General features: G+C 41.1%; 1 protein-coding gene across 1 annotated transcript in view; it reads left to right on the top strand.

Moving 5' to 3' along the window:
* Positions 1 to 6,004: 6,004 nt before the first annotated feature.
* LOC140895919 (von Willebrand factor D and EGF domain-containing protein-like) overlaps positions 6,005 to 21,974 on the top strand; it is a 198,798-nt gene continuing 182,828 nt past the window's right edge. The window contains 2 exon segments of the mRNA XM_073306827.2: positions 6,005 to 6,071; positions 6,789 to 6,973. Of these exon segments, the coding sequence (XP_073162928.2) occupies positions 6,005 to 6,071; positions 6,789 to 6,973 (252 nt within the window).

Below are 21,974 nucleotides of genomic sequence, written 5' to 3'. Positions count from 1 at the left end.
ATACCTCTTACCCCATCCTCTGCCAGCACTGCAGGGCCCTGCTCCTTTCCAAACGGAATCAGAGCATCAATCAGGAAGTAACGGGCCCCTTTGGGGCTGTAACCTTTTCGTCACCGTCACTGAAAGAGAAATGAATGGCTACATGCAGCACAGTTGGGCTGGCTGTTAACACTAGGCTTCATATAACAATCTTAAACCAATGGAAGTTGGGGCTGTTTGGAATTTGGGGCCAGATCTTGAGCCACCTGGTGGCAGTACTCTGCACAGCTGTGGAACAGGGAGCCTAAAACCATCTTTACCATCCTCCCTCTGGATATCTTAGACAAGCTACATGGCTTCTCCGATATGTCTACATCTGAGCTGGAAGGTTTGATTCCCAGCTTGTACAGAAATCCCCATGCAAGCTCTGCTCAAGCTAGCCCCATTGAAGCCAGATGGCTAAGGCAGAAGCAATGCAAAGGAATGGACTGATGTACAGTTAACACCACTGTAGTCTGTATCTACCTCAGAAAGCTGAGCCAACCTTGGAAAATCAAGGAAATAAATAAACCTTCGCCTTGATGGTTCCTATGGCCAGATTCTCAGCTGGTGTAAATCAGCATAGCCTTCAATGAAGCTACAGAGATTTATAGCCACTGAGGATATGGCCAGTGACCTAGAAGAAATAGGGAGAAGGAATCAGTGTTTGCCAAATGGAAAGTAAATATAATGGAAGTAAATAAAAAATTAAAATCTAAGATGGAATACTTGACAGCATGCTGGGGCACTTTTATTGTACCCTTCTTACTTCAGCCAATGCTAGAAGGGAACAAACTGTATAGTGGCCATGCCATCTTTCCCTTGGCCATTACATGTCTCTGGATACGTCTATGTCTAGTAGCACTGTGGCAGGAACACAATTTTGTCAGAATACCCAGGACATTAAAATAGTGGTCCTGTAGCAGTTCACACATCTGACTTTCCTTGCACCAGTTTCTCCACCATTAGGTCTGCGCCTTTCCACCTATATAGTTTCAGCTGAGCATAACTAATTAACTGCACATCTATTGAGCAACTAAGGGTGAAATTCTGGTTCTCTTGAAATCAATGGCAAAACTCCCACTGACTTAAATCGGACTAGAATTTCACTCTAAAGTTTGGTCTACATTACATACTTACTTCAGTATAACTACATTGCTCAGGGGTGTAAAAAATCCACACCCATCAGTGATGTAGTTATACCGACCTGAACCCCCCATGTAGACAGTGCTAGCAGGAGAGCTTCTCTCACTGACATAGCTACTGCCTCTCACAGAGGTGGACTTGTTAAGCTGACAGGAGAACTCTCTCCCATCGGCTGAGAACATCTTCACCAGATGCATTGCAGCTGCACTAATGTAAATTTGTAGTGTAGACCTGCCCTAAAAGACTTTCTTTATAATGCTGACAGCGTTACTCAAACACTCTTTTTTATTTAGCAGCCACAACATATATTGAGTTTTGTTTGCTTTGAATGTGCCAAAAAGAACCTTTTCTAGTGTCTTTTTGCAGGGAGCTGCTGTCACAAAACTGTTCGTTTTCAAAAAAAAAAAAAAAAGCTTTAAAATCTAGTCAAGCAAACATCATTATAATGTCTTTTTAGCAACACCTCTTTAAGTATTGATGGTAATAATGATTCAAGAAGAATCTTTTTATAAGAGCTGAAAGACTAATATAAGTTCTAGCTACTGTACATCATTTAATTCTTAATATGCACTGAAACTGGACAGGAAGAAAGCTGGCTACGTATTTTAAATCTTTATGGTCATAATGACAATGACCTCTTGGCTCCCCTGAAAAGTCAGCATCTTTTCATAAATCTGTAACACAATTATACTAATAGAGCTGTGAGATTAAATGAAATGTACAGTTGTCTCATACAAAAAGAAATATTTCTGTTTAAAGGCAATCTAGCCTGCCCCTGGGAGAATAACAACAATTCAGTACAGGACACGGACATTGACTTTTATTGTTCCCCACAGCAGAGGGGGACAATTGTTATATTGAGCACTTTCATCACAGTACACAAGCTTGACATGGCATCTGACTCTGTCACACATTAAAAAGAACAAAAGGATCTTCATTTGACTAAAGTCAATACGGCAGAAGTCCCCTTCACACAGAGGCAAATAGTTTCCAGGTGAACTGCTTCAATAAATAACAGGGTTGTTGTTCTGGGTTTGTTTTTTTAAACACTTCCAAACATAGTCTAATTATAAAGATTTTTTTCCTGTTAGAGAAGTGGTAATTAGCCTGTACCCTGACCTGCAATTTGCATGGGAGGAGTTACATGGACTGTCATAAGCTTCTAAAATGTATCATTTTTGCCTAGGAAAGTCAATAATTCAGTAACTACACAGTAAATGACTTGTGCTAGATTCTGCTCTGGCTTTCTCCAGCTTCATATGGAGTCACTCCTGATTTGCACCAGTGTAAATGAGAGCAGAATAAAGCATTCTAACTGTGATAAAGTTGGCAGCTGATCAGCTTGCCTTGGCACTTCTCCAGCCTGTAAGCATACGTATCCCACAGTCAGAGGCTGTAAAACACATTCTGATCCTTAAAGAATAAAACATTAAGAGATTGTGGTTGTTTGAATCATGCCTTCAGAAATGTCATGTGCTTAAGGGGCGGGCGGGGGGAGCATTCTTATCTTTGTCCAAATATACTCTCTTGAATTGAATTTGCTAACTTCCCTCTTGTCTTGTCCTACTGTGCCCCTCTCCCGGGCTCCTTTGAAAACTTTAGTTGTGTCGAATTTCTTAATGTTAACATGCAAAACAGGATTTTCTAAGCTACTGTAAACATAAAGATGTGAAGAATGAAAAATAATTAGCCAAGTCCTCAACATCTAATATATTTGCCTTGTTTTGAGAGAGTAGTTAGTCATCAACAAGACCACAACATGTTTTGTGGATTTGTATTATTACTAACTCATTTTGAGCAGTTATTAATTACATTTAAACAGAATATTCTTCTTGTTATTATTGAAAAGCTGGGTATTATTAATGACATTTAAAATGATATCACAGGACTGCTGCAGTAATTCTGTGTGTAGAATAATATTTAAACTTCATTTACATGTAGAATATTTTGTTTTTCATTTCAAAGGGAGGTAATTAGAATAGGCAACGGGGAATTGTGAAATCTTAGTTCTGTTCCCAGGACTACTTCTGATACATTGTGTGATGCTGGGCAAGTCATTTAAGCTCTCTATGCTTCAGTTTCCCCATGCATAAAAAAGGATAGTAAAGCACTTTGAGTTCTTGGGATGGAAGTTGCGAGGTACTATTCTTCACAAAAAGCAAGGCATAAACTCCTGCTACTACATAGTATTACTATGTATACAGCAATACTACCCTTAACTATTTTCTGCATAATTTCTCTCTCTCTCTTTTTTTTTTTTTTTTTATTAATTCTTTGTCAGGAATTTAGAAATACAACAGATTTCCAAGAGAGTCCTGCTGCAAGTTAGGCATCTAAATTAAGAGCTCAGCACCTCCTACTGAGAACAAGGCAACCTATTGTGGTTCTGAGACAGTGGGCCTCAGTCTGCCCGTTGAATACAAGGCAAACTGCTGAGAGCGAAGACTGAAAATCTGACTAATTTCTGTAGGTGTAACTGTGGGCAGGTGGGAAGCCATGGGCATCCCACACAGCAGGCAGAAGGGATTAAAGCCTCTGTCTGGGATTAGGCCCTTTCCTCTTCTTAGTCTCAGGAAATTCACTGAGTTTGGTGATGGCCCATTCCACAGGGGAGTCCCACAGTCTCCAGACCTCTTCTTCATCAGTTTTCCCCATCAATTTTCAGAGTGGTATATTTCATAAAATACAGTGTAACAAGTACAAAGGGCCTGCACCTTGTGTATTCATTTTCATGAGTACAAATTCAATACTAAATTGGTGTAAAATACTACAATTCTGAGAATCAGGCCCAATATATACCCAGAGTTCAATTCCTTCTGTATTACAGCAATGTTAATGTAAAGTTTTGGGCTCCCATTGAAACATTCATCTTGAAGGTGCAACAAACCAATGTGACATAGGTACAAAAAGGCATTTTAATAGGTACTGTCACAACTTGATCTTATAATACAAACATGAGTAAACAATCCAGAAAAGGGTCTATGTAAGGCACAGAAGCTCTTTGAGCTGTTAGCAGGCTATTAAGCTCAGGGTAAAATTCACCCTTGTGCACAAGGCTGGCCCAAGGCCTATGCACTACTTAAGATAACTTAACCCCCTTTTGCAAAGGACAGTTTTAATGCAATGCAGTCCCAGGACTGGCTGCACATCCACACAAAGGAATTCTGAAGAAAGCAGGACTAGACATAACTATTTGTACAGTATGTTCCAGCAGTCACTGTGAAATGGTTCTTACCCTTCTAGGGAAAAAGGTTGGGGCATTACAAAATTTAAAAAAATACCATAATTTTAATTTAATTGAAACTTTGCATTGATATGGTTCTGGCCTTTGATGGGTTAAGTGCCCTATAAGCTGTGACAATGGTTCTGTAATGCTCCATTTTCTTGTGTACCATTGCTTTACCATCGACAGAATAAAAATAATCTTTAAAAATATTAATGTAAGTAGATTGACTTTTACCTTCTGAGTATCTTGTCAACAAAATAAAAATGATAAATCTGCTTCAGTGTCACTGGAGCAATATTAAAACAGGGTTATGATCTGAAAAGTGACATATGAGAAATGATATAGTGGGGATTTCATATAAAATACCCCTTGTTTATAAAGACAACTACTGCCAGCCCTACACATAAAAGCTTGGATGTGAACATCCTGCTATGTTCTCTCTGCCTTTTACATCATCACTAGTAATTACAGATTACTGCTGTGAGAAGTTGGCTGACAGTTCTGTTGAAAAAGTGGCATGAAGCCGACTAGAGACCCGTTCATTCTTCTACAGCTATATTGACTCTACAGTACTAATATGGTCAAATTTGTTTTTTTCTGTAAAGAAAGCAGATAGGATTCAGGGAAACAGACGGAAAGCTGAGTAAAAAGGTGCATTTTTTTTTCTAATCACACATTAATTTTCTGACTACAAACACCTGGAAAATAAATAAAATCACTAGAAGTCATCAAGCCATTGCTTAACAAGAAACCATAGGATACTAAGACTCAGGAGAACAATAAAACAAGGAAGAGGGATAGACAAAATGACCTTCCATCTGTAACAGTGTTGATTCAACATGCTGACAATGCCTGAGTTTCCAAGGAACAATTTTCATACAATTTTTGCATGTTTTGAACTTCTAGCAGTAAGAGGGAGTTGTATCAGTGCTAGACAACTAGATTATTTTCAAGGCTTTACAGTGTTAAATGTTTATATGTCTTTTAGTATTTAAGAAGGTGTACTTTATTTATTATACAATATAAGAGTCCCCAGTTATTTGGGGGGAAGGGGAAACCAAAACCAAGTAAACCAAAGAAAATAAAATCTTTGAAAAATATATTCTTTAACCAAAGACATGAGAAAGTATCACAGTGTAACTTTCAGCATAAATGCTTTCAAATAAATTCTACCTTAGCTTTCATTCTGAATATAACAAGTTGTTTTCAGGCTATTTATTCTTTATTAATTCTTTGCAAACTCTTCATATTTTATTTTTCTTGGTATAAATAAAACTAGTTCATGATCTAGAACAGGGGTAGAAAACCTATGGCACACGTGCCAAAGGCGGCATGCGAGCTACTTTTTAAGTGGCACTCACACTGCCCGGATCCTGGCCACCGGTTCGGGGGGCTCTGCATTTTAATTTAATTTTAAATGAAGCTTCTTAAGCATTTTTAAAACCTTATTTACTTTATATTATAGACTTATAGAAAGAGACCTTACAAAAACGTTAAAATGTATCACTGGCATGCAAAGCCTTAAATTAGAATGAATAAATGAAGACTCGGCACACGACTTCTGAAAGGTTGCTGACCCCTGATCTAGAATGATAAATATTGAAAAGTTTGAGAATGATGTTCCATATTTTAGTGCTAGGGGATATCTCTTTATATGAAACTAAAAATAATCATAAACACTGTACTTAAGTTAAAAATAAATCAAAAAATTGTATGATCAGATTACCAAATCTGGAACCTCAGATCAACCTCTCTTTCCCTTTTGAATTTTGGGGAGGGGAGGGGAGAGGAGAGGAGACTCTAGCTATGTCTATACTGCTCTGCAGTTCAGAGTATGGGGGTTTGAACAGCAGTGCACACGAAAGTGCAGTGTTGTAACCCCCCTCATGTGGACACTGCAGGCATGAACTAAAAGGTTTCTAGTTCATGTTTAGTCTTCTTCAAACAGGACTGACTCTACATTAATGTGAACTAGGAACCTTTTAGTTTGTGCCTGCAGTGTCCACACAGGGAAGTTTCAGTGCATCATTTTGATGCTAACTGCTATTCACACCCAAACTGCACGGCAGTGTAGGAAAGCCCTCAGATGCCAGTCTCTAGAACCAAACACAAGTTGGATGCAAAACAAGAAGGGCTTTACTTTCTGCTTCTGTTTCAAATGTGGTCAAAATCTTGTGAGATTTCAGACCAAGATGGCACACATCCTATAACTAAAGGTCCTGAGATTTTAGAGTTGACAAATCCAAACTTGAGCCGTAGCCATAATTTGGCCCTGAATCCTAGCCTGAACCTACTCTGGATTTGAACACCGGCTTCTTAGCCCATCTTCAGCAGTTATTAATGATGAGAAACTGAAATGGATATTTTGTAACCCTCATTCTTTTTACCCTTTCTTTAGCTCCGGAATGCTTTCCAGAAGGACACCAGATTCTGCACAATCCCTACCACAGCACCAATTTTGATTCATTGGAATTACAGCAAACAGCAATTCAGGAGCTGGTTTGTGATCACTCACTGCCACAAGGGTGGTATCGTTTCATGATCAACAATAGGCCTGCAGAAATGCCAAAAAAATGTGTAGAAGTTAGTAAAATTAAGAACTAAACATCTGTGTACTTTAATAAATCCAGTAGGTGCAACTTCTCCTTTCTGTTACATCTGTAAAACCTAGGGTTGCCAATTTTGGTTGGACATATTCTTGGGGGTTTCATCACTACATAATCTGGAGACTCCAGGACAATCCTGGAAGCTCAACAACCCTAGTAAAACTCTTTAGAGAAGGTAACCAAAAGGTTATAATGGGGTTGCGTGGATCTAACTGACAGGAGGATTTTGCCCTCGCGGTTTGTATGGTCATCCCCCCAAAGTACTTCTTAGAGGTTAGTCTATTCCAAGTAATTCTGGTCTCCACACTACTGGAATGAATTTGAAGGGCCTGATTCCATTCGCGCTTACACAAGTGTAAATCAGGAGTAACTCCACATGAAGGCAATGGAGTTATATCCATTGAAAAAGAGTATAATTGACAAATAACAGAGAGAAACAAGATGCAAATGTTTTTAATTAGTATTGTTGCCACTGTGTATTACTTAGTCTCATAAGTGGGTTAGTTGCTTTCTAGAAATAAACTAGTTGTTTCACATGTGACTCTGTAGAAAAGGATAAGAAAATTGATATGGAGTTAATATGTACAATACTGAAACCTAGAAAACAGAATGTATGGGTCAAATTCAGACTTTCTGTACCAGGGGTGCTCTGCCAGATTAACTCCATTGTATCCTTATCAAGTCATCAAATACCAATAGTTTACTGAGGACCATTGTATGAGATTAGAATAATTTCCAATGCATTAGCAAACAAAGAGTCTATTCTGTAGAAGAATAGATTAATTGCTAATTGTAAAGCACTTTGAAGATGAAAAACTCAATATAAAGTCCCTTTTTAAAAATATTATATACCACTCTACATACAAAACTTCATTTATGTATGTACATAAAAAACATTCATTTACATTTATGAAGTTAGAAAACAACATCATACAGTCACAGTAAGAGCAACTGCTAACCGTGCATGCTTAGTCAAGACAAAGAAAAGTGATTTCCATAATTTTACATTATATAGAATGTTAAATCATACTTGTCGCTTTTATGGGGTTCTTAGGATTATTAATACTATATAAATTTAAGCATAAAATATACATTTGCTTCTGTTAGTCAATCATGGAAGAAATTGTTCAAAAAGTCATATTTTGTTTACCCAGGTTGTTCTGGATATGTGCAATTATTCTATAATATATGTTGTCTTTACAATTCAGTAATTTTCAGTATTTGGTAGTACTCATCTGCACAATGTATCTTTAGCAATACATCCTTTGTTTCTTTAGCCTCCCCTCCTTCAACTCCTTTATTCCAGTTTGTAGGGTTTTATCGTTTGTTTAGTTTCTTATCTTGTAATGTAATTCTTACCATTGGTTCCTTAAGTCTTATCTGAATGGTAGGAAATACCTGTTTCATCCTGTTGATGAAGGATTATACCTGTTATATGTCACCACTGGAAGAATGTGCTTCTTTTAGATCTTCACCTTCTAATTCTTGTCCTCTACATTCTATTCCACTTAATTAAATCACCATTTAATTTGGTTTTCCATTTAATTTGAGCAGAACCTCTGGAACAAAATAATTTGTATTAATAATAGCTCAGCTTCCACCCATTAATAAGCACTTATTATTGGATATTTCAATCACTGGCTGCAGTGAGCTGATTTTAATTAACGAGGCAGGGACAAAATTCTAAACAGATAGAAGGGAAAAAGCATTCAGATGTGATCCATGTTCTAGTAAAAGATTGCTACAGAGGGCTAAGAGCATAATTCAGACATTCCTGTTGATATCATAAGCACTGCCTTGTATTATGTAAATGTGACATGCACCAAGGTGATATCAGGTGGATACAATTAACTGTTTATCAATTGATACAATGAACTCACTAATTCTAAGCAATATTAGGCATGAATTCAGGTTTTATCTCATGCAGTTCAACTGAACTCAAATGGGATTTAAACGATAACAAAGAAATCAAGGGCTTGCCTCATTAAAGCACTTAAGCACAACAATGGTCCCACTGGGAAACCTGAACTCACCATTTAGGTGCATAATGGGAGGCTGAGCTCTTTTAAAAATCTGGCTATTTATTTAGGTGCCTGACTGGGAGATGTTTGTTAAGCTCTTTTGAAACTCTTACTGAATGTTTCTATAAACATTAATGTAGGTGTAGCCATTTCCAAATATTGTTCCATGACCATATAAAAAAATCTTTGTCGGGGATATCAGAACCAAGCGACTCAGACATATTTAGGAAAAAAAATAAACTTACAGTAGGGGAGAAAGCTTCAGATGTCAGCCCTGACACTGATGAGTCATATACAACTTCTGTACTGAGACTAAGAACAGCAAATCTATAGAGATTGTCTCTTGCTTACTAATTAAACAAATGAAGAAAGTAAACAAACTGAAAAAGCAAAAAAAAAAATAAAAGTGAGAACTCCCCTATGTAGAGGAATTCAAATGTGGAGTATATTCCTGGTCCAGCATTACTTAGATCCAGGTGTTGCCCACAAACACATTCCTCCAATAGCAAAATACTTTTGATTGAAACAGCTTTCCAATTTAGACATTGCCTCTTGAATTTCCCTAGGGGATAAAGGGCGATACTGACCTTGTTACCTCTGTGTTCTCTGAGGGTGCTAACCAATTACAGACACCCCAACGTGTACTTTGAGCCTTCACTTAGGCACAAAGCTAAGTTGCCCCCAACAGCCAATTCAAGCGGGCACACAACACAAACTTGCAAATGTCTGTGCCCCAAGGAGTCCAGGCTGCTGCTAACAGATGCAAGCAACAGTTCCTTCTGAAAGTACTGCCAAATTCACTGCACAAGGGAAAAAAACACAAAGGAAGAGAGGCATTCACTATTCCTAGAATTACTCCATAGTACTGGTGGGGTGGAGAGGAATGCAAGAGCAATTGTCGGTGCCAATCATGACAAAATGACCTTCACAGAAAGAACTAAAGTAGCATCCAAATTAAAAGATCCTAGAAAATTAAAACAAACAAATTAAAAAAAAATAAAGTACAGACCTAATGTAGAATAATAAAGGGAAAGCATAAATGGGATAATGAAACAGGCTTCCTAATAAAAATTATAAAAAGTGTATGCAAGCAAGCCACTAGAAAGGAACAAATACAAAACAAAGATAACAGAGCATCACCTGCTAACATTATGAAGGATTCTCAATAAACACAGACATTATATCCCACTAGAAGAGCAGTTCGTGAATTATAGGCTGTTTTGAGAAGCAATGAATATGAATGACATTTGACTAGCAAACCTTGCAACACTAGCCCACAATGAACACTGAGGCCCATCATATGTAGTCAGAATTGTGGCTCCTCCTGTCCGTTTACAGATAGGAAAAAAAGAACATAGATTGTGCTCTGCAACCTTTAGGAAAAGTATAAACTAACAATTTGATTCTCCAAATGATGACTGAGTCTGGGGCCAGTAACAATATTTTTGATACGTCGCAGATTCGTCATTGCTTCTCAAAAGAGCCCTAATGTTTGCAGCTTAGAGTTATTATAAACAAACAAGACACAAAATTTAGAACCACCACCACTAACATACATTCTGTGTGGTAAAGGGGAGCCAGATTTCTTCAGCACGAGGACTCATATGTATTGTTAATGGACTATCTCCAAGAATTATTGTACTCCCTTAAACTGGCTTAGACGAGCAGGGTCACTGATGTCCAGATCTTTCCAAATGATTCATAGTCAGAATATCATGTCAATCAGCGGTTTCTATCAACATACCAGCACCAGTTCAACCATCTTATCTGTCCTGATGATTTGGGGAAGTTCAGTGTTGGGGTTTGTGTCACTTTTCCTTTAAGAGACGACTGGCAATGTCTAGTCATAATCATACTCAAATCCCTACCTTAGATCCTCCTGTGCTGCTGACACATTAGGCAGTTCCGTTCCTCCACTGATTACAGACACTCACTAGTTGTGACACTTCTTCCCAGACGATGGCAGCACATTCAATATCCTCTGTCACTGTTTTCCACCAGTTCTTCCTTAGCCTTCCTCACTTTCTCATTCTTCTCCTGGGTATCCTGTTCAGTATTTGCTTAGCATGTCTCCCAACCACCTAAGCCTTCTTTCTCCGATGATATTTTCTAAGGTCCGCTCTGTCATCTCCCTTACTCTCACATTTATTATTTTGTTTTTTCCACGAACTGTGTAGAATCTTCCTCAGCCATCTGTGATGGGCAGCACCACTAGCAGTCTGCCTCCCCCATGCCCCCTCATGGCCTAGGATCACACCACTGGCAGTCTGCCTTCCCCGTGCCCCCTCATGGCCTAGGCTCACACTACTGGCAGTCTGCCTCCCCCGTGCTCCCTCATGGCCTAGGATCACACTACTGGCAGTCTGCCTCCCTCATGCCCCCTCATGGCCTAGGATCACACTACTGGCAGTTTGCCTAAGTTCCCCCTCTTGGACTGTTCAAGAAACTCAAAAACAATTTTGTCCATTCCCATCCCTTCTCAGGTTGTGCTTTATTACATTAATAAACACTCCAAATAAAGTTTTCTAGTTCATCCAAAAGTCCACACAAAGGTTGCTCTTCCTCCTCCCAGGCCTTCCTGCTTGGGGCCTCTCTTGCTTTGGCAAACCACTCCGAGGTCTTACCTGGCTTGAGTCTCAGGCCAGGTCTACACTACAGATCTGTATCAGTATAACTACATGGGTCAGGGGTACCCCTGAGCGACATATTTATACAGACCTAACCCCCCCCCGTGTAGACAGCTCTATGTCAATGGGAGAGCTTCTCCTGTCAACACAGCTACTATCTCTCGGGGATTAACTACACTGACAGGAGAAGCTCTCATGTCAGTGTAGGAGTGTCTTCACTTAAGCACCGCTGCAGCGCAGCTGCACAGATGCAGCATGTTAACTGTAGACCTACCCTCAGTCTTGATTCTCTGTTAGATCCTGCTCATTCCTAGTGAGACCTTTGGGTGAGCTAGAGTTCACTTCATTGCCCTTCTCCAGTGCCTAAAAAAACTTGCAACTCCCATAGAAAAGCAGCTGGACACCCAAAATTCAGTCTCTAAGGATTTTCAGTAAGGATTTCACAGGGTCAAAGGAACAAAAGGAACTTAATTCTTAAGCACCAACTTTATAAAATCTTATGATAAAGAAACATAAATAATAACAACTTAATTTTTACAACATAACATGGCTACTTTATCATCCACAGATTATCTTCCCAGGTATACATAAACATAAATAAAGAAAACAGATTAAATCTAAGCAGGTCAGTCCACACAGAAACACAGTGAGAAGGAACTCAGAGTTCCCAAATCTGAGTCTCCGTTAGAGTCTTTGATCATTAAATCTATACAGTTGGCTGAGTCAAAAGCAACATCTTCCCTCCACTTGCGTGTAGGAATCTTAAACTGGAATCCCTGCACACTCTTCCTCTGCTGAAATCATGGTTAGCCAGTCAGCTGATTAACCAGCCACTCCATCAATTATATAGATTTAAAAAAAAAAAAAAACCCTGCTGCAAAATGCTTCAGAGTTAGGGAAAACAGCCTGCTTTCTGCTCCTGGGCTCAGCTTCTCTCAGCCCACACACAGCCTTTTGTAAAGCAACTGCCCTGGCTGCTTGCCCTCATGGAGTCTGAGTCCAGCTACAGCAGTGGTCCTCAAACTTTTGCACTGGTGACCCCTTTCACACAGCAAGCCTCTGAGTATGACCCCCCTTATAAATTAAATCCACAATTTTTATATTAAACACTATTATAAATGCTGGAAGCAAAGCAGGGTATGGGGGTGGAGGCTAACAGCTCGCAGCCCCAGTGTAATAACCTCGTGACCCCCTGGTCATGACCCCCAGTTTGAGAACCCCTAAGCTACAGGGAACCTATTGAGCATACCCAAAACTACCACACCCAATTCGAGAAACTTCCAGATGTGGAGTGCTAATTGTACACCTGCCTAACAACAATGACCCAGACACAACTCACTTCTACCCACCCACCCTCAACAGATCTCTTAAAAAGATATCTCCTGATTAGGCACCTAGGTTACACTAGCAGTGTCTAACTCAGAGGTGGGCAAACTACAGCCCACGGGCCAGCCCACGGGATCCTCCTATCCGGCCCTTGAGCTCTTGGCCAGGGAGGCTAGCCCCCGGCCCCTCCCCTGCTGTCCCTGCTCCCCCACAGCCTCAGTTCGCCATGGCGGCGGGGCTGCAAGCTCCTGCCAGGCAGTTCAGCTGCGAGAGCCCCCAGGGTGTAGTGTATTAAATTGCTTCCCGTAGGAATATGCTACTTATGGAGCACCAGGACTGGCAGTCGTAAATAGTACACCATAAGTAGCACATTCTTAAGGGGAGCAATTTAATACACTACACCTGAGTAGGGAAGGCTGTGCCTTCCCAAACAGCCTGGCCCCCACCCCCTATTCACCCTCTCTCAATTCCTGCCCCCTGACTGCCCCCCTCAGAACTCCCAACCCATCCAACCCCTCCAGCTCCTTGTCCCCTGACCGCCCTCTCCTGGAACCTCCCACCCCAACTGCCCCTCGGGACCCCACCCCCATCCAACCCCCCCCCCAGCTCCCTGTCCCCTGACTGCCCTGACCCCTATCCACACCCCCACCCCCGACAGGCCCCCCGGGACTCCCACACCTATCCAACCACCCCCTGCTCCCTGTCCCCTGACTGCCCCCCAGGACCTCCTGCCCCTTATCCAATCCACCCTGTTCCCCGCCCCCTTACCATGCTGCTCAGTGCACCAGGAGGGGTAGACGTAAGTAGTACACCGTAAGTAGCACATTCCTATGGGGAGCAATTTAATACACTACACCTGCCCTCCATACAGTTTTGGAACCCCGATGTGGCCCTTGGGCCAAAAAGTTTGCCCACCCCTGGTCTAACTGCTGAGAATTCTCCCCTTCATTGCAGCCTTTTGATGTTCTTTTGGGGAAATCACCCTGATCTCTCCCAGGTGTGAAATCACAAGTTGGCTAAGGGGTCCTTAAGGGGCAAGCCACCCTGTTACAGGAAGCCTCCAATTCCTTTTTTTGGTAGTCATTTAATATTATTTTCAGTATTGAGTTTTTTTAGAATTTCTATCTTCTAAATCAGCATACAAAGTCATTCCAGAATTTGGCAAAATAGTCACCACCTTTGGAGACATTTTAAATTCTAGTACAGAAATTGGAGAGCTTTCCTCACACAAGACTGAAAATATTTCCTCAATGACTAGGTTTTCTGCATCACAAAATAAACTCCTAAATATTAGGCATAGGCACTAGTCATTGGTGTGAAATAAAACTAAGCTGGGGTTTCTGTTTGTTCTCAGATTCACTTGAAGTCCCACCCTCTCCTGATTAACCTCTTCTAGTAGTTTTTGGGAAGAAAATCAAAATGCTCAGTTATTCTCTATTTTTCTTTTGTTTTGTTAATCCAACACCTCCCTGGATTACAATTTTTAAAAATTTGTGTATTATTTCCTAATTCTCTTTCTTGCACACATACCAACCTCAGATACCAATACCGTATCATAATGACAGATGTGAACCAGAGGTTTCGTCCTTCATTTTTGTTTCTCAGGAATACACAAAGCCTCTTTCATAAACCAGAATTTTCACCTTTATTGTATAAAAGCAAATTCTTACATACAAGATTAAGTAATAAGTACTAGTGGCCAGGAATATTCAACTGATTTTATGATGCCTCAGATTGAAATAGGTAAATTTATTTACTAAAAATTATGAAAAAACATCTGAAAGCAAAGCCAAAGCAAAGGTTTTGTGGATAAAAGATGCAATATCACAATGCTGTAACCACCATGCAGTTGTGTACCAAAGAGCCATCTATCTCCAACTAAATAAAAACTGTGTTTCTCACACATGGCACACTTATTTTTAATAGCATACTTTCAGTGAATTCCCCAAGAGACAGAACCAATCAAACTTAACTTCTTTGTACAGTGATTGAACATTGCTAGGTTCTTTATAAATCAGAGCAGTCGATTGTCCAAATCGCTAGTAAATGGAAAGAGACACCACTGGATGAAGCAACAGTAAAGTCGCATTCCATTGTTACTGGCAATGGGGAAATTAATTTACTTTTTTTTTTATTTAGGACTTTTGAAAAGATTAGTGGTTGCCTAATTATGAATTAAAATTATTTAATAATACTTATTTACCTCATAGAAGTATAGGACAATTAATTAGATAATGTTGGTAAAGTGCTAAACATTGTTACTGAGCTGAAAAAACGAGAGGTGCTGAGCACTGACAACTCCCATTGAAGTCCATGATGTCAAGACCTTCAGTGGATTTGGCCAACTGTGTTATCGATTCCCAACGGTATCATTTTGAGAGGTTATTGTTGACATACTCCAAGCTTCCTAGCTGCATTAGAGAAGTTTTAATTGATGTAAATTGCACCACTGCAAAATCCCTAATGCAGATGCATTGCACTAATGTAAATTGGGAGTTATACCAATGTGGTTTACTCCAATAATTTATTGCATTAAGTTTCACCACTGCAAGCCCCAGTAAATATTTGAAAGTTGATTAATCAAATGCAGGTGATCTACTATGAAGACATTAATCAAAAATACACCTGTTCTTGGTTCATTGTCTAGTATATTACTGAAAATTATATAGCCAACTGAGAGGATTCCAGTAAACTCACAGTAATCTTTACCCCAGCTCCTAACAGGGCAGCTGGGGATTTTCCAGTTGTAAGCGCCCAGTGGAATCTATAAACCCTGAGTTAGGCACCTACGCTCTCTTTACAGTGCATGGGGAGAGAGAGATGCCTAAGAATGAAATCCATAAAATCCAGCACACTAGACAAGGAGCCACCACGTAAGCTAGCCAATAGCAGATGCCAACTTTGTGAGTGTTGTGTCCCCTCTCATGGACATCGGCCCAGGCTGGAGTGAGGTGCTTAAGCTGTTTCTTTCAACAACAATGGTGGCACATGCCTAACTCCATATGAATCAGCAGGAGAGTGGGGAGAAGGAGGAGGCCTCCCTTATATTGCAGGATTGGGGCCTAAGGCTGTAAGCCCCCAATCCACAAAACTACTTGGGTACCTAACTCCCATTTTAGGCATCTAAGTCTAACATTTAGATGCCACTGAGATCCTCAAAAACTCCCACTCAAATCCCGTCTTACTCTGGAGCAGTATAAAGTCCCTCATTTCTGACATTAAAATAACCAAGGCACCTACCTTTCTGCCGCTAGGCATGCACATTGATGGCTGGCACCTATTTCATACCTAAGCCCTGGCAGCTTCCTCAAAGTAGGCATTCCTTTCCTATCTTTCCTGTTGGGCCTGGTCTGGCAGGCACTCTCAGAGCATACCTAATGCCACACAAAATAACTGGGGGTGGGAAAAGAAAAGAAGAGACAATAGTCTTCCTTATAATCTTTAGCTCAGTGGTTAGGGTAGTCATCTGGGTTGTGGGAGACCCTAGTTCAATTCCCCCCTGCTACTTTGATGAGGAGAAGGGATTTGACCTTAGGTTTCCCACATCTCTCAAGTAACATGGCCTACTCGCTGGACTATTCTGGTGTGAGAATCACACTTGTTGAAGGAGTGCCACTGTGTACAAAAAATTAAATATGCACTGGGCCAGAAAGTGAGTGAGAATGGAATGCCATCTTCACCTGGTTTGAGGATCACACTGGGGTTTGAGCATGAGATAGGCATCTGGGACCCTAGATTGAGGCAGTGTGTGCCTCAATTCAATGTCCAGAAGCAGAAATTAGGTGTGTAGGGGACTTTTACAGTGAAAATGTAGGTGAGTTAGGCAGCAGCTGAGCAGGGGTTTTAAGGATTTCAGTGGTGCCTAAATTCTGGACTTAGGTACTTGAAGTTGGGCCTTACTCTGCCCATATGTACGATCCAGTCACAGTTTGTTAGAATAACCAGTCTTCTTGAATTCTGGCTTTGATCATGTGTAAAATGAGTCTATAGTTTCATCCCAGTTCCCAATTTGTGCACATCACAAAAATAGCAAACCATTTAGCTCAATTGTGTTTGACTTACAGTCTCCACTCAGGAGAAGCCTAGGGATGTTGCAAGACAGAATTGTGCTATAACAAAAAGCTTACCCACATGATAACTTGCTTAGGTTACTGTTATAGTTCCCACACTTTCTTGAGAATTAATTTTACTCACAAAGTTATAGTAAAGAAAAAGATAGAAAAATAAGATGCTATTTTATAAATTTGGTGTTTGATTTTCCTACGAGTTGTGGAGACAGACTCCTTTTCTGTATGGATCACATTTCATCTTTTGTTTTTTAAACATCCAGAAGATTAAATGACTTGCCCAAGGTCAGGCTGCCAAGAAAATGAGCCAGGCCAGTGCCTTAACCACAGGACTATCCTTCCATAGTGGAGCACCAGTGACATATTGTGGCCACTTATACTTAAACATGTAAAAATGAATTTATATGGCAGATCTTCAAATAATTCATTCTAATGTGTTTAAACAACAGAAGATATTCTAGGGAAAATCACTAGAATATGACCTAAACTTAATATATGGTATGTATGTATCACTATCATTTGACACAACAATATTTATCTGAGTGAAATTATCTAATTATTGTAACAAGATCAATAGTATTTTTTCAGCAACAACACAGTTAGTAAACCGTAGCAACACTGTAGCTTGTAGTAACCCTACATGATCAGTGTTTTCAGTGTTGTGAACACTTCCTGCAACAGCATCCTTCCTAGCCTCCAAACAGTCCTCATTATCTGAGAAGCTAGAGTAAGTGCAAACGCGACATGTTAGTTGGATCATGAGTCTACCTCAGGGGATGACTGAAGATCCTGGCGACAGGCTCCTAATCGGTTGTATGGCTGCTGCTAAGGTAAAAAAAAAAAGAGGAGGGAAAACTGCTGCTAAGCATGCTGTTCTCATTTTTCATTCCACTGGCTTTAGGTTTACCGATTTCGGCTTGTTCTTCTTACACTCTTTTTTTACAGTGGGCCACAGTTCATTGTCCTTGCCCTTGTGTTGTAACTGAAAACACGTTACCATAGAGTCCTTAGAGCTTGACAGAGATAATACTTTTCCTGAGACACAGACTTTAGGCTTACAGTAGTACTTTGCACTCCTTATCTGGCACCTTTTATTCACGATCTTTACCATATAAATAATATAATAGCTTTACAATATTCTTTAAACTTCACAACAGCTCTTTCCAGTCAATGCTAGTTCTTACACTGCACTTATCTCTGTGGTATCTCTGCACTTGTGAGGTAGATAAATAATTGCATTCATTTTAAACTTAGGAAAAGAAAATCTAAAGGCCCAGTCTCACCACCTTTCATCACATTAGTAATATCATTGAAGTCAATGGCTAGCTTGCATGAGTAAGAGGAAGATCAAGACCTAAGGCCCAGATCCTCAAAGGCAGTGGTGAGCTGGAGCCGGTTCTCACTGGTTCGCTAGAACTGGTTGTTAAATTTAGAAGCCCTTTTAGAACCGGTTGTTCCACCAGGGACAACCGGTTCTAAAAGGGCTTCTAAATTTAACCAGCCAAAAGTGGCGCCTTAGGCACCGACTCCATAGGTGCTCCAGCCCTGGACCATCCAAGGGGAAAATTTGGTGGCCCCGCCCCACCCCCGGCCCCAGCTCACCTCCGCTCCGCCTCCTCCTCCTCCCCTGAACGCGTCGCCCCGCTCTGCTTCTCCAGAAGGCTGAGAAGCAGGCCGCGGCTTCCCGCTCAGCCGGGGAAGGGGGCAGAGAAGCAGAGCGGGGCAGCGCATTCAGCAGAGGAGGCGGAGCGGAGGTGGAGGTGAGGTGAGCTGGGGGCAGGCGTGGGGCGGGGAGCTGCCGGTGGGTGTTCTGCACCCACCAAATTTTCCCCGTGGGTGCTCCAGCCCTGGAGCCCTGGAGCCCTCCAGCCCTGGAGCACCCAGGGAGTCAGCGCCTAAGGTGCCACCTTTGATGTGATCAGTGGGGGAGTGGCCACTCCCCCTGCTCCCCCCGTAGCTATACTCCCCCGCCCCTAGGAGCGAGAGGGACCTGCGGGATGATTCCTGGGAGCTGCCCCAGGTAAGCACCTCCGGGACTCCCCACCTCGCCCCCCGGCAGGTGCCTCTGGCTCTTAGGGGTGGGCACCCACTACGGTGGCCCACGAGACCCTCCTGCCCGGTTTTGGGGGCAGTCACGGGACAGGGGAGGGGGGTGGATGGGGCAGGGGTCCGGGGGGGGGTCAAGGAACGTGGGTGGTTGGATGGGGCAGGAGTCCCTGGGGGGCGGGGGTGGGCAACGACGCCTTCATGGGGTGAGGAGGGAACCCATTAAGATTTTGGCAGCTCATCACTGCTCAAAGGTATTTATGCACCTAAGTGTCTTAGCAAGGTCATGAAGCGAGTACAACTTTGCTGTCTGAAGCATGATGATTATAACTGGAAACAAAGGAAAATGAAACTATGCTATATAGCAGGCCACTTTTTCCTAACCATTTTTCTTCAAGCACTCATGAAGCCTTCCTTTCCCTGGCTATGCCTTCTTGGCTGTGTGACTGCCAGTTAAGATTCAGTAGGCAAAAATATTGAAGTGAGCGTAATTTATCCTTTGACCTCAAAGCTCACCGTACTGTCATGCATAAGATCCACTTTTGCTACAAAAGAGCTGTTTTTGCTTAAGCAGGAACTAGAAAATCTGCACCAGTGGAAAATGACTTTCTAAAAATCATGTTTCAACCCTGGTATAAAGCCCCAAATCACCGGTTTCACTTTACATGGAACTTCATATAACTCTCAGATTAAAGTAGAATTGTTCACCATCCCTGACTTGGGAAATAGAAAGTAAAGAGAAACTCTCACTTGCACAGAATGTAACTGATGAATTATTTTAAAAATACCATTTGGTAATAATTTGAAACATCCAGAAAACAGAAATCTTCACATTCATACTTTAAGATCTTATTCTGCTGACAGGCTGAGCCAATGCCAGTTTTGGCTCTGAACTCATTGGGTTGCTTACGGTAAGCAGCCTCAGGCCTCACAACAAACTTAAGGTTCAGCTGGATATAATATGGCATTCTATAGGTGACACTTTTCACTCTGAGTCCACACAAAGCCAATGTCTTCACATAATATCCTTTTGATGGAATACAAAATTGAGTTCATGACCTTGTCTCATTAGAGATCTCATAGCATTTGCCACATGTGTACCAATATCGAACCTAATGTCCCAGGAAATGCAAATATATGTGAGTATATACTGCCTACCTAAATTATCTTTTCTGTTTCAATATGAAATGTTTTTTCTTCCCTTCCAATCCAAAATTGTGTGTAATATCACTGTGCATAATTAAAACAACTACCATACTCTACCTCCAAAATAGACAGAGAAATTTTTGCTTAAACACAATTCTGATCAACTGCATGTGTTACTAGCAAGCAAAGGGGAATTTCCTTGAACTCCTAATAGAGAAAAAAGATCGCACCCCCCCTGCAAGTCAATAACATTTACATGACTTTGACTGTATAGTTTGTAAAGTGCTTGTGGATCCTTTGGGATAAAAAGTGGCATAAAAATGTAAGCTGTTAATAAGAAATGTGATCATCAATATGGTACAGTTTGCATCTATATTTTCTGGTGATAGGAACGTTAGAAAGAGATCAGTTACATAGACCATACATGGACTTCAGTCCTCCGTGGAAATTTCTAGATGTTTGAGATGGTTGAAAGACCTGGACTCCCTTTTGTGTTTGTCATTTGTAAAACATACATAGGCAAGACTCACCAGTGGGGGAATGGAAATAGATTGTCCCAGCTACAGGTTTCTTCACATCCTTGTTTTCAGAACTTGCTCTGTTTCCAAAAACACAACATCACAGAATTCAAACAACTGGGTACTAACCTCCTGAGGTCTTTCCAGATCCTACCAGCTGGGAGTGGGGGAGGACACCACTTACCTTTTAGGATCCCTTCCTATTACAGAACAACCCATATTTGGGCTTCCCTGATCCTAGATCTCTTTTGTCTGCTGCCTCTGCCTAAAAGGAAAGAAATCTTATGACTGGCTTTGTGTATGTCACATGCTTGCTCAGTCATGTGCTTGTAACTACAGCTCTTGCTTTTAAAGGAGTTTAACAGGAATACTTTGCTGTGTGCATGTGCCCACCTCCCTCCAAGGTCTAGTGCCCTATAACAACATATGTTTTGTAATTGGCCATATTCATGTTTTCAGGTCTTAGTTAATGTACTCAAACTACACACAGGAAGCTCAAAGTTAATACACAAGAAATGGAAGACACCTGATACTGTATACAAACCACCCTTCAGCCTAAAGGAAAGAACTCAGGCACAATGGAGGCTGCAGGGAGGCAGCAGAAGTTAGAGCAGCAGCAACTTCTGCTGCTGTATAAGGTCGGCCCACAACTTATGGCAGTGGGGGGAGAAGACATAGTAGAGTTCTGCTCCATCATGCCCCTGATACACCCCACAGCCCTCCCTCAGTGTGCCCATCCTGCCTTTTGCATTGGGGGTGGAGTGTCAGCTGGCATGGGCAGCATATGCAGCACAAAATTAATTTAGCAGAACAGAGAACTCTCTTTTCTGACTCCATTTAAAACACTATCGTTCTCTTTCAAGTAAACATACACAGAAAATGCTTTAGTAAATGTGTTGGTGCTTACTAGAGACAAGGTGGGCCAAGTAATATCTTTTAGTGGCCCAACTTCTGATCGTGAGAAAGACAAGCTTTCAGGCAATACAGAACTCTTCTGAAGAAGAAAAAGCTCAAAAGTTTGTCTCTCTCACCAATTTTGGTCCAATAAAAGATATTACGCCCCACACCTTGTCTCTCTAATATCCTGGGACCGACACAGGTTCACCAATACTGCATACAATTGAAGCATACAGACCAACATCAGCTTTAGAGATGATCCCTATCTAACCTCATTTTCCCTCTCAATGAAATACAAATTAGTGTCCCAAATTTTTGTAAATTCCTGTT

The sequence above is a fragment of the Lepidochelys kempii genome, chromosome 11, assembly GCF_965140285.1.
Source record: "Lepidochelys kempii isolate rLepKem1 chromosome 11, rLepKem1.hap1, whole genome shotgun sequence".
NCBI classification, from domain to species: domain Eukaryota; kingdom Metazoa; phylum Chordata; order Testudines; family Cheloniidae; genus Lepidochelys; species Lepidochelys kempii.
This window is presented reverse-complemented; position numbering and strand designations above follow the sequence as displayed.